The sequence below is a fragment of the Elephas maximus genome, chromosome 20, assembly GCF_024166365.1.
Source record: "Elephas maximus indicus isolate mEleMax1 chromosome 20, mEleMax1 primary haplotype, whole genome shotgun sequence".
Classification (NCBI taxonomy): Eukaryota; Metazoa; Chordata; class Mammalia; order Proboscidea; family Elephantidae; genus Elephas; species Elephas maximus.
Genome location: NC_064838.1, coordinates 47,115,878 through 47,129,178, shown reverse-complemented (window position 1 = coordinate 47,129,178; position 13,301 = coordinate 47,115,878). Strand labels below are relative to the sequence as shown.

Sequence of the window (13,301 nt, the reverse complement as noted above, 5' to 3'; positions counted from 1 at the left end):
ATCTTTAAGTACAGGCTTTAATTTCTACAAGGTCCCCTTTCCAAGTTGTAGGGAAATCTAATTGGAGTGTATACAAATCAGACATTGGCAATATGTACAAAAGTATTTTCTACAGTTTTGAACCCTACAAGCTATCGTATTTCGTTTGCAGTAAACAGGACGTTACAAAAACAGCTCAATAATGCCTTTTCTATTAAGAAGCACAATACATAACGTGATTCAGTTTTATTAAAAATAACTTCAAAATACAGAAGAGTCCACTTTAGGAAGAAAAGCTTTTCCTGTAGTTCACTTCAGTAAACACACAAGCTGAATGCTGCAGCTGAGGGCTGTCCTTTTCAGGGAGAAAACAAAGGTGGCTTCTAGGGCCCCCCTTTTCAGGTTAAAATTATACCCACAGCTGAGATGGGCAAAGTTACTGCCTGAGGTAGGCAGAATGCTAAAATGTACCCCCCCTTTCAGTTCCACACCCAAATCCCTGGAGCCTGTGAATATAGTGTCACTCCTGTGATTCCATTATGTTATATGGCACAGCTGACCTTAAAATAATGATTATTTGGGAGGCCTTGATCTAATCACATGAACCCTTAAAACAAGCGGTAGTTGGAGAAATTCAAGTGTGAGAAAGAAAAGGACTTGACAGGCCATTGATGGTCTGAAGATGGAGGGGAGCACCCAAGGAAGGAACATGGGTGGCCTTAAGGACCTGAGAGGCTCTCACCTGACAGCCAGAAAGGAAAGTTGCCCTGATGACTCCTGGTTTCAGCCTTCTGAGCAGAGGATCCAGCCATAACATGCCAGCTAGAGTCATGACCCACACAGCTGCCAGTTAATAGGCAGGGGTTGTTTTAAGCTGCTAAATTTGGGCTAATTTGTTACACAGCAATAGAAAACCACTACACTGCCCGAAGGTAACTTATTCTTAACCTAATTAAGATTTGGCAGTTTCTGTCTGGGTTCTGAGTGAGTTTTTTCACCAATGAGTTAAAGCAATATTCTCCTTTGCAGGCCGCTTTTGAAAACCCTTAACATGAATCACACCTTGTTTTCGAGTTGATTGCAAGTACTGTTTACTCAGGTCCTGTCTTCTAATGCAGTTTTGCCTATCAACTTGGCAAACAATTGACAACCTAACCCTGTTTATGCAATTTATCATGGACAATGGTTTTAATTCACCCGAAGTCACCCCTCCATCCACCAAGGGCTGTCACATGCCCCCACCTGAGGACCCTTCTACTTCCCAAATACACCAGGCAGGGCCTGAGGTAGATGACAGAGTTCTACAAACATCCAACGTGAATTTCTTCCGCCTACGTGGATTAAAGTGGCACTAAGGTGATTAAGTACACTTGGGGGAAAAATCAAGCTGAAGATTGAAAAGTCCTACCAGTCTTTACAGCTCAAATTATTTTTAGAGGAACCACCCAAAGCCTTGGAAATGTCTAACTTATGCAGTACCTACACCCTCTCCCCTGCCTGGTGTCCTGGGTTCCTCATGTCATGCCAGGCTTTGTGGAGCCGGCGGGGGTCACAGAGGAAGCGGGAGCGATGTGCTGGTGCTCTGAACAGTTTCCTTGGTGTTGTGGAATACCCCTTACCTGAAATGCTGAAAAACCCTACAAAATGTCCCCAGGATGGTGGTAGTTAGATTTTGATGTCACTTTTGAAGTTCGTTCCTTAATCTACTCTTCTAGAGGCAGACACACCAGTTATGCACAACAGACCTGGGTGGCCACAGCACCGACTACACCAATCCTGCCTGTTCCAGGGGACCCCCTGCCCATATCTCTGCTTGGGAGAAGCTCCCTAAATATTCAAAGTGAAGGTAATTCAGATGGAGCCATTTTGGGTACTAGTGAATCAAAAAAAATACACTTCATTTTGCTCTCTTACGGGATCCTAACGTATAATATATAAGAACAATGCTTAAAGAGGCACCAAAACGCACCAAGCACCAAAGCATCAACTGGAACGGGATTACTTTTGACAACCCTAAATTTCTGATAGTATTTAAAGCATTCTGGTAGCAAACAAAGCATTAAGCCTTTAGAGACAGTGCAGGTATTTATAATTAAGGCTGATTTATTCTTCCTAACCTTGCCCTCTAGCCTGAAGTAATGCAGACGGTGGGTTATATGATGGCCACTCCCCTGATTCTCTGAGACAGCCAAGAAGTCAGGAATGAGTTTCGAACCCCAGAGCCATGCCTCATACTCCTGGCTACCATCAGCATCAATTCTGGGTGGTTTGTTTTTAAGAGCACATATGCACAAGACTCTGTAATTGGTATATAAATATTTGGCCGCCTTCAACAGTTCTCCTTCACAGTTCTGTGCTTGGCAGCATATACGCTGAAACCTGAAAACCGGGGGGAAAGAATCTGTATTCTAAGGAATACAAGAGATGGAGAGAAACAGTCTATCTAAAATAATACTGTAAATCACACTTAGGTAAATTTCAGGATTTCTTGATTCAAGAAAATGAAATTTGTTTCCATAGTTGGCTACTGTAAAATGTGGCACACAAATATTTCTAGGAGACATGTCTGTATTATTTTAAATACGTCTGTATACATGAACATGAATGGGTAACAAGAAATGTCTACCCCCTTGAAATTTCATCTCTAATGTTGAAACAGAACAGCAGACTGCCATTAAGTTTTTAAACTTTTAAGTCACCAGATATTTACAAATAAGATATAATTAGTATCAAAAAAAGGGCATTTTCAACTGTATCTGCTGCTTTCACTGGGGCTCCGGTGATGAGAGTAACTCCGGTCACTTTCACTGTCAGAGCCATAAGATCTACAACAAAACAAATAAGCAAAATCCTTTAAAATGGCAACTCTCTGAATTCCTCTTAGAGTTTCCTTTTTTGATATGAGTGGCTTGAAAACACTACGGAAGTGGGTTGACAAGTAGGGTACTGACTGTGGTGACACTGTGGACTTTTCAAAGATGTTTTAAATGACAGATGGTAGTAGTGTCAAGGTTAAGATAAAATAAATATCACATCTGGGGAAATGATCTGGAATCCATTCATGCCAATGAGCAGAATAACCTTCCATGGTACCTAACCTGAACGTCTGTGTTTGATAAGGCTGTCCAAGGAAGTAAAGGGTAAAAGGCACATGGATAAGAGCTGGTTACAGATGAGGAAATCAAAGTGCGCACAATGAGGACTGGGGGTGGGGCCAGCTGTGGACAGGACCACTGTGACACTGAGAGTCAAGAGAGCCCGGTTATGGTCATCATTCAGTTATTCTGAAAAATATTCACTGAGAGCCAATCACTTTGCTAGGGGCTGTGGACAAAAAAAGTGGACAAAATCTGGTGCCCTGGGGCTCAAGCATAGTCGAGAATAACGGGCAAGACAAACAAGTTGGAGGCAAGACGAGCCCCCGGAGGAGCAAAGCCTGCCTCAGAAGTACATGGAAGGGCTGTACCCCAGGCTCAGCAGTCAGGGAAGGCTTCCCAGGGATGGTGGGTTGCTGTGGAGACCTGCAGGGTTGGCGGGAACTGGCCATTTCAAGGGGCAGGAGGAGTGATGGTGAAGTCAGCATGTGTATTTCCAGGCAGAAGGTTCCAGCACATCAAATGAGAGACACCAGAATGAGCCTGAGCAGGGGTTGGTAAGTGGAGGGGCCCTGCATGCAACGCTAAGGAGATTGGATATGACTCTGAGGGTGGGGGGAGTCCTTGAAGAGTTTCAAGAGTGTCCAAAGCACACCGACGCTTGACAAGAATCACTGTAGCTGCAATGGATGGGGGAAGACAAGGCCAGATGCCACCAGGAATAGCAACACTACAAAGTCACAAAAAAGACTTGCACTATTAGCTGAATACACACACACACATACACACAAACTAAATAACTAGAAGGATAAATCTCAATCCTCCTTCTGAGGCAAATGATTATGACATCTGTACGTTAGATTTTTTTAATTTAAAAAAAGGACAAATTGGTTTTGTTATTTCCTACAACTACCCTTATTTAAGGAAGTGGACCATGGTTTGGTGGCCTTCTCTCTTTACTCCTCCCAAAACAAATGTTTGTCCAAGGATACGTGAATATGTAAAGATACATTTTAGACTCAAACATTAACAATAACCAGCAAACATTACCTAGCAACTCTTAGTACAAAGGCCATTTTCAGAAGCTGCCTGTGGGCTGCTGAAATTCAGGAAGAGCAAGAAGTATCTCTGTCTGAGAAGGCTGTGCTCTTCCTTCCACCAGCAGCCCGTCATTCCCCACCAATGCCCACAGGACTTGCAGTGTTCTAGCGGATAGCGACCTACCTGGACCGCCTATTGTAACTTCTGCCTCGGTGGTAACTGTCACTCCTCTGGCTTCTGCTGCGACTTCGACTCCTGCTATAGTAGCTATCATAAGTGTAGGACCTGCTTTAACAGCAACAACACACACTAAATTTTCCACTGAAATACCTGTATGTTCCCATTTGGGTAGAGGATCTTAAGAGTGCTCTGGCTTAGAACGTGGGCACCGTCTGACAGTGTGAGGACCCATGTGCATAACAAGCACTAGAAACATTTAACAACTGTCCCAAATCAGGTACCATATTAAACAGAAAAACGTTCATTTCAATTTGGCAGTGAAAAATACCACAAAATTAACACTGTGTTAGTTTGACTGAGGCTGGTGGATCTTATTACCCAATTATATTCAATAAATACCTGCCATTACAATTTGATATCAATTGTCACTTTTGACACTTGAGTACAATGGGCCAACAGATAAAAATTGTCAAAAGGATCTCATTTATAGAGGGTACAATTTCATGAGACAAATAGACGTGTTCAAGTTATTTAATAAGATACAACACTTTTAATAGTTTGTAAGACACACCTTTCAATTCTCCCCCCACAGATCTCTACCTGATCCCCATCCATACCTGGACCGACTGTGGGGATCATACGAGCTGCTCCTGGATCTGCTCCTGCTGGATGTCCTAAAATTAACCACACAAAAGAGCACCACTTTGTGGATCATCATGGCAGGACAGGACCATCAAAAATCTAGACATTTCTTTGTCCATCAGAGTGAAAACACAGTGAAATCCACCACCTGTGTTGATTTTTTTTTCACATCAAAAGTGTATTGGATTTAATTGGACTTCATAAGAAAGATGGAGTTTTATACAATTCTTCTACGAGGCTCTGCACTGGGTGGGAGAGGAAAAGGCCTGGACAGGGAGGACACTCGTAAGCCAAGCTAAGCCTGCAGCAGTGGACAACGCCTCAGAGGCCACAGAGAGAAAGAAGCAGGGAGAACCAGAACCTGGATCAACCCCACCCCCCACAATATACTTCTTGCTTTTGGTCCCCTCTCTTAAGATTTTCTTATCCCAATTTCTGAGTCAAGAGAGGACTGCAAGTGTGAATTTAGGTTAAGGAAGATGTACTGGTGGGGAGGTGAAGGTAGGGGTCAGGGCCTTCTTTAAATATTTCTACTACTTCTCTTGCTCATTCTGGTAAGATCCCCTCCTGGGAATACCCAGAAGAGTTGTGTGGCTCTTTGAAAAAAAGGGCTTGATGAGAAAACAGGCCAGTGTGATGTAAAGCGATGACAGGATTCTCCTCAACAGCTACACAACCCTGTCTGTGAAGCCTAGAAAGGCAGACAGGCTGGAGGCCACGATGCAGGGCGGGGATCACGAGCTCACCTGTGACTTTTGTAACTGCGGTAGGAACTGCTCCGGCTCCTTGTTCGACCTCTGCTGTACCATCCTCTGCTCCGACTTCTTGAGTAGCTTCTTGATCTACAATTAATTAACAGTGGAAAAAAGAAAAAGAATTACATTAACACACCAAGCTGTTAAAATTAATTACTGGTTGGGCAGGAAGGGAAAAACACAAGAGTTAAGGTCTTTGGAAAGGTCTCTCACGAGCTCCTCACAGCAGGTGTGACAGTGACAGCTAATGAGGTAATCCAAAAACAGCTAGGGCCTTAAATCGGACCGAATGACATAAAGAGAAACCAGGAAAGGCTGGTACAGGTATGCTCACAGAGCGCTGTCTGTAGTTAACAAAAAAGGAAATGATCCAAATCTCTATTAACAGCAGAATGGATTAAAAAAAGATTAAGGCAGAGACATATAATGAACTGTCCTGAAGAAGGAAAAAGAATGAATTACATCTGCATGTTTCACCAGAGATGTATCTCCAGACCATAATGCTGAATTAAAAAAGGACAAGCGCAGAACACCTATAGATATATAAATAGAATTCCACTTATACAAAGTTCGAAAACATGCAAAAACGACATTCGATCAGGACAGAAACATCTGTGATAAAACTATAAAGAAAAACAAAATGATAAACAAAAACTGGGAAAAATGGCTAATTCTAGGAGACAGGAGGGAAAGGAGGGTGCCACTGGATAGGGCTACATCAGGTACGTTAATCTTCTATTTTTTAAGCTAAATGACAGCTACACTGAATATTCATTAATATTATTTTTATATGCATTTATTTAATATTAGTTGTCTGTTTTATTTTTTATACCTACTTAATATTTAATAAAAGAACAAAAAACTTAAATAGAAAAATTCTACCCCTCTTGGAAACCCTGGTGGTGTAGTGGTTAAGAGCTTGGCTATTAACCAAAAGGTGGGCAATTCAAATCCAACAGGTACTCCTTGGAAACCCTTTGGGGTAGTTCTACTCTGTCCTGTAGGGCCACCATGAGTCAGAATGGGCTTGAAGGCAGTGGGGTTTTTTTGGTTTTCATTCACCTGGCTTTCTACCCCCAGGGACTCCTACTTTATACCTGTCATTCTAGGATAAAACGAACACCCACAGGTAGAGGCAATCTATGTAATATCATCATAGGTTTTACTTAATATGCAGTTTTGTTTTAGAAGGCATGATCTGCTTCCACAGTGTATCTATGACAGAATAAACACACTCTGTTCTCATGAGATTCTAGTCATTAATTCTACACACAACTAGAACTTCGTGGGGGGAGTCAGGCCCAGGCGAGTAACCAAACCAGGGAGGCAGGGCAGCATCTACGCTCAGCCATCTCAGTCTACTACCTGTTAGTTGTATGGCTTAGAGCAAGTTCTTCAGCCTTTCTATGCCTCACTATCTTCATTTATGAAACAAAATACCATCTACTCCACAAAGGCAGTGGGAGGAAGGTAAGTGAGTAACTGCCCAGCAGCACCAGAGCTCAGAGCTGCCTGCGTGTAAATGATAAGGCAGATGGTGAGCAGGGAGGAGGCCAGAGTGGCTCAACAGGCACCTGATTTAGAAATATAAATCCAGAGAGAAAAGGCCAGGATTCATCAGCAACCTGGCCTGTCGGGAGTCTGGGCAAGAGCAGAAAGAGGAGGAAGGCGAGCCCAAAAGGCAAGAATGGGACAGAACGGTGAGAGAGCAATGAGGAGAGCCAGAAGAGTGCTTCCAGAAGGTGAGGACAGAAAATATAAATATATTTCTGTCCGGCCATGAGAAAGTACACGAAAACCTTAGTCGGGTTAGTGGAATGAGGGAAAGGAAGACGAGCAGACAGGCCGCAAGCAAGCAAACGAGAAGTGGGAGATGGTTATTACTGCCGGCAGATGATGATGCCTTTTTCAAGAAGTCTGGGCCAGTAAGAAGAAAAAGACTGAGGGATAACTAGAAAGGAACAAGTAGTCACAGACTGTTACTGAAGTTAAAGTTCAAACGATGAAAATCATGGGACATGAGTAATCAACATACCTGAAGTAAAACTATAAAATACCTATGAGGAAAAAAGTCTAACTACTAATTAACTTCATGTTACTGTAACCAATTTTTTAGTTTTATTTCTCATTCTGTGCACTATCCAGTCCATGCTGATGACAAAAGATGGATGCAGCTTGAACCTCCCCACTCCAAGAATGTAAAGATGATGATTTTTACCACTTCACCCCCTGAATAAAGATCAACCAGATGCATGCCCTTGGGCTAACCTTGCTTCTCTGGTCCTCACTTTCTGTATGTGTGAAATGAAGGGTTAAGTGATGAGCTCTGAGTTCTGTATATTCTGAAGTTCAGGGTTCACTTGTAACAAAGCAATGACAGGCGAGTGAGCAGCCTCACACCTTTAGGGATGGAACTCTTGCCACCTAGCATGGCAGCTCATTTCTAGTGCCAGAGAGCTTTAATTGATATCAACAACTTTCTACATCGAGCCCAAATTTCTTCCCCTAAAATCCCTATTCCCCATGTCCTCAAATCCACTCTCTGGGTCACATAGAACAAGACTCCTCAATCCCTTTCAGATATCTGGAAATGGTGATCCTGTCCCTCACTCTGCTGTTCTTCTATGGTAACAAACAATAACAAACTCTCATTGGGAGAAGAAAGAGAGCGCTGCTCACCGGTAAGAGGACGTGGAACTTCGGGATCGACTTCTTGAGTGACTATAGGAGACAGACCTTGTTCTGTGTCTTGATTTGGTCTCAGATTTACTTCGAGATCTACTTAGGCTCCTGGACTGGCTATCACCATCCCGACTAGCTGTCTGCTCATCACTTGAACTCTCTCGATTTCTTGGCCTCTGGTTTAAACGTGCTGTCTTTCTTACTTCATCAAAGAGAGATCCAGGCCGAACTTTGTTTTTGCTCTTAATTTCTATTCTTAAGCCCTGTGGTTTCATTTCAGGGCCAGCAGTCAATGCCTTAACTTCCACAGCAGTGGATGAGGTAACAGCGGGTGCTGCCAGGTTCCCCACACCTTGCAGGGGCTTCCACTTGTTATCCATGAGGCTGGCCTGGCTCTTCTCAGCCATCTCTCTCTTCCCAGTACTTTCTACAGCACTGGCCAAGCTGGCCACACCGCTGTCCTGTTCCCCCTTTTCACCTGTCATTTTGCTTTCAGACACGCCACTTTCCTGTTTTATTACCTCCGCCTCAGGGTTGTCGGTCTGCACATCCTGCTTGAGAACAATGCTTACATCTGGGGTGTCGAAGCTTGAGTTTCCTAGAGGGGAAGCCTCCTCTGCCTTTGCTGGGGAACTCCTATCAGGGGTGCAAATCTCCATGTTATCATCTGTTTGAAGCACGTCCTCCACTCCGCTTGGGACACTCTCTTCAGTATGCTGGATGTTTGGGGGTGAACTGGCTATGTTTTCCTCAGTATTTAAAACCATGGGAGAAATGCTGAGTTTACTATCATCTTTAGTATGCTGCTCAAGGTCTGAGGAGATATTTGCTGTATTAGGTTTACCTGAAATGCTGCCATCTTCGCAGGGCTTCTCATTTTTCTGAGTGTTATCTTTTATGGTTTCACCATTTTCAGAAACCTCTTTTTTCTCTTTTGACTCCTGAGTAATTTCCTTTTCATTTATCTCTTCCTCCTCCTCTTCACCAAATTCTAGGGGAGGCTGCCAGTGGAAAGCTTGCTTCCGTTTTGGAGCCTTGTGCTTTTTGTCTTTTTTCCCTTTCATTTTTTTGGTGTGTTCCCTTTTAAGAGTTTCCTTTGACCCATGTTTGTGCTTCCGTGGCTTTCCTCGATTGTTTTCTGAATTGGAACAGGACCCCCCAGAATCAGAAGCTGATGACCGTTGTTTGCTTGGTTTCCAAACACCACCGCCATCAGGCAGTGAAGTATTTGCTAAAGACTTTGTTGTGGGTTTGGCTTTGATGTGAATTTCACCAAACTCTGACTCAGAGTCTGATGTGGCCTCACCTTCTTCTTTATCAGAAGATGGCCGAGAATCATTTTTACTGTTTTTAGTCACATCTCGTTCTGAATTTGACTCAGAGTCCCATTTACTCCCAGCATAATTCTTCCTTTTGGGCTTACTGCCATTTCTAGCGTGATCAGAAAGATTTTCTTTCAAAGTTCTTTTTTTTGAACGAGGCCATTCCCGTTCAGGCTTGGATTTCTCTTCATCTCTCTTTTTCTCTTGTTTATTATTAGTTACTTCCATTTGGACTTGCTTCTCTTTTTCCTGAGCTGACTGTACAGCCTGAACACTTGACCTTTCACTGTCTGAAGAATAATCTAAAGACGACCTGCTCTCGCTGTACTTTCTCTGATATGAAGACTTGTCTCTGCCCTTGACGTATTTACTGCCAAGTGCCTTCTCAGAGCTGCTGCTGTGCCTTGTACTCGAAGTGCTGTTTTTCTTCCCACTGGATCTAAATTTCCTCTTGGTTCGTCTTCTATCATCACTGCTGACAGAGGAGTACGAAGATGATCTACTATATTCTGAATGGCCGCTGTATTTATTTCGTGAATGTGATCCAGATGATGGTGACCTAGACCTTGAATGAGAGCTAGCCAGACTACGTGACCTGGTATATGATCTGGAATAAGATCTACTCCTAGAAGATCTGCTCCTGGACCTTGGTGAACTTTCTGAACTTCTATCAGTGTATTTTGAATAAGCACTCCGATCGCTTTCTGAATGTTTTTCTCGTTTATGGTAGGATGATGAACTACCAGTCTCTTTCACATTTGCTAAGCTATAAGTGCTTTGGGTGGGCAGCAAATGGGTTGTTTTAGCTTTCATTTCCTGAATTCGCTCATACGAGGGCTTCCAAGGCTTCTGCCCAGGCTTCCACCTTGACGGGGGGGGACTGTCACTCAACGGTATTACAGGAATATTTTCTGCCACCACTGGTTGGACTACTATGTTTTCATTCTGTGGCACCATTACTCTTAAAGGTTCTGTTTTAACTGGTTTATTTTCACTTAACTGAGAGGCTGTTCTTGGTGATTTTGATGCTGTCCTTTGGTGACCTGACTTTGAACTAGATCTAGACTTTGATCTACTTCGAGAATGTGATGAAGATCTTGATGCAGTCCTTGATCTTGAGCTTCCTCTAGAGTAAGACCTCGAGCGAGACTTCGATCTGTATGAGTCTCTGCTGGAATGGGTTGAAGAGCTCTGGTTATCTTTATCAGATTTAGACCAGTCCCTCTTTGAGGAGTGACGAGATGACAGTGAGGAAGAACGAGTTCTCCTCTCTCTATCACAAGAAAATTTCATTCGTCGGGTGGAAGATTTTGAGGATTCTACGTCAGAAGGTACAGTAACTCTTCTCTTCTTAGTCTGCTTGTGTCTTCTGCAATGCTTCTGCTTTTTAGCTTTCTTTTTATGCTTAGCCTTTCTCTCCTTTCTGCGTTTTCTATGGTGACCATCAGACTGTCTTGCTGTACTGAGGTCTGAATGGTACCCATTACAAGACCACGATCTGGATCTCTGCGACAAGCTTCTTTCATCCCATCGGCTTGAACAAGGGTCACTTAACCTATAAAAAAGTCAAAATATGCACACAATTATTTACAAGCATTTAAAGACATTTGCTCTCAAAGCAAAAGCACTGACGAAGCCTTGTTAGTAACGAAACACTGACTCTATCAACACTTTAAGCATATGTAGGAAGGATGAATCAGAGTGATAGGCCTGATAGTGACCTTTTTAACTTCACAGATATACACTAACAACTACTAACAGATGCACACAGAAAAGGATTTCTTCACAGCTCAGTAAGGAGTTTCAAATTTGATAAAGAAATGTTTTTGAAACCAAGCAACTAATCACAAGAACACTGCTTACACCTCACTGTGCTTTGCACATAACCCTCTGCCTCCAGGAGTAATTTTTGAGGGAGGGACAAACCAAGTTCCCAAACAATTTTGTGGATTCTCTGAAGATACAGGATAGCTACCTGCACTTGGAGGAAAGCCTCTTTTTCTTAAAAGGCTAGATGACTATTGTTTTAGCTCGGCCTCACAAAAGTAATCAGGACCTTACCTTAACGTTTCAGTTAAACCACTTGCTAGGGAAACTGAGGTAAAAGTACATGAAAACAAATGGAGGCTTTGCAATCTCTGTGGTGATGTCAGGGCTCACGGCTTAGAATCCTTGGTACCACTATGTCTAAGCCTGCCTTTGTTTTCACACAGCAGATTCATGCCTTTTCCTTCCTCTTCCAATTTCAAACCATTTTGCAAAATGCCACCAGAGACGAACAGAACTCTACCACGAAGGATTATGCTGGGTCCCAAGGGTAGGTTTAGCTATTCTGGGGCGGGCTCCATTTCTAACAGAGACATTCCACCAGACGGTGTCTCTGAGGTAAGAGGTGGGTACACCTCTGAAGAAGCAACAGTCCTTGAAGTCAAGAGATTGTGTACGCGGTTGGGTACAGCTTTTCCTATCTATCAGTTAATTCATCAGTGACTAAGAGATCTGGCTAGGAAAAAATCTCCCGTGTATTTTTTTAAGTGCTGGTTATTTATAAAATTGAACAAGAAATCTTTAAGAGGTTCAGTAGGCTTATAGTTTTGTGAGGGAGAACAAAACTCTGGTTCTCCAAAGCCTGGTTCTGCCCTCCTAATTAATAGCACTACTTTCACCAAGTATTCCTGAATGTGTTCCCTTTGGTCACCTTCCAATTCTGTCTACCTTTCATGCAAGGTCTAAAAGTCTCTATCCCCTCAACACTTAAAATACAGCAGATACAGGTTTGTGCTTATACTCAAAGCTCTTACTTATCTCCTTTACTCCACTTCTCCCCACTAGGTGGTCTGTACGCTCTTAACCTCTGCATCTCCTCTTTCCAGTGTGGAGGCGTTTCACTGCTGTCATCGTCATCTGATTCAGAACATGATCTTGATCGTGGAGGTGTGTGATAGCGCTTTAAAAACAAGGACGGGAGTAACTATTTAAAAAATGCCTATTACACAGTCTGCTATAGGATAGAGTTAGCCATAAGACCCAATCTCAGACTCCATTAAAGGCAATGAGTCAAGTACCGAAGGGGTGGTATGAAATTCTTTCAAACATAAGGGATGAAAAGCAGATGGGAAAGGCTGAGACTCACCTGTAATCCCACATGCAATCCTTTTCTTCAAAGTCCTAATGGTTATATTCATTAGCCTAGATTATTCAACATACTAAGATTTCTTAGCATACTATTTCATGTGTTAATTTCATACCTAATTACACCCACTCAAAACCAGCAGTAAACAATAACAGTATCTTCCCTAACTATGGAAAATAGAACTAGTTCCTAGAACTGAGTTTGGATTATACCTAAAATTAATGCTACGGTTTTGCCTGTAGGAAAATAAATTTTACTGCTTAGATAACTAATTTGAGAAAAGAAGTCTTAACACACATACAATTGTGCCCCTTCCTTTAATCTTCCGTCCAGACTTTGATACAGATGGTTTCTGATCATTTACGATGGGTGCAACATCAGGAATCTTCCTAGAAAAGAAAATTATGATGAAAAGTAAAAATAAGCAAAAGCTAGGTAGTTTTTTCAATACCAGATTTGCATCCCTATATAA

The 13,301-nt window shown here is 42.6% G+C and overlaps 1 protein-coding gene across 10 annotated transcripts in view; it reads right to left on the bottom strand.

Annotated features, from left to right (window-relative positions):
- NKTR (natural killer cell triggering receptor) overlaps positions 1-13,301 on the bottom strand; it is a 59,627-nt gene continuing 46,326 nt past the window's right edge. For 7 of the 10 annotated variants that reach the window (XM_049863441.1, XM_049863444.1, XM_049863449.1 and 4 more), the window contains 7 exons: positions 13,131-13,218; positions 12,498-12,643; positions 8,372-11,251; positions 5,684-5,779; positions 4,913-4,969; positions 4,299-4,403; positions 1-2,804 (listed from right to left, as the gene is read on the bottom strand). In XM_049863441.1, coding sequence (XP_049719398.1) covers positions 2,726-2,804; positions 4,299-4,403; positions 4,913-4,969; positions 5,684-5,779; positions 8,372-11,251; positions 12,498-12,643; positions 13,131-13,218 — 3,451 coding nt within the window. In that variant the 3' untranslated portion in view covers positions 1-2,725. The remainder of the gene's footprint in view (positions 2,805-4,298; positions 4,404-4,912; positions 4,970-5,683; positions 5,780-8,371; positions 11,252-12,497; positions 12,644-13,130; positions 13,219-13,301) is intronic. The other 3 variants (XM_049863442.1, XM_049863445.1, XM_049863443.1) reach the window with 2 other exon arrangements.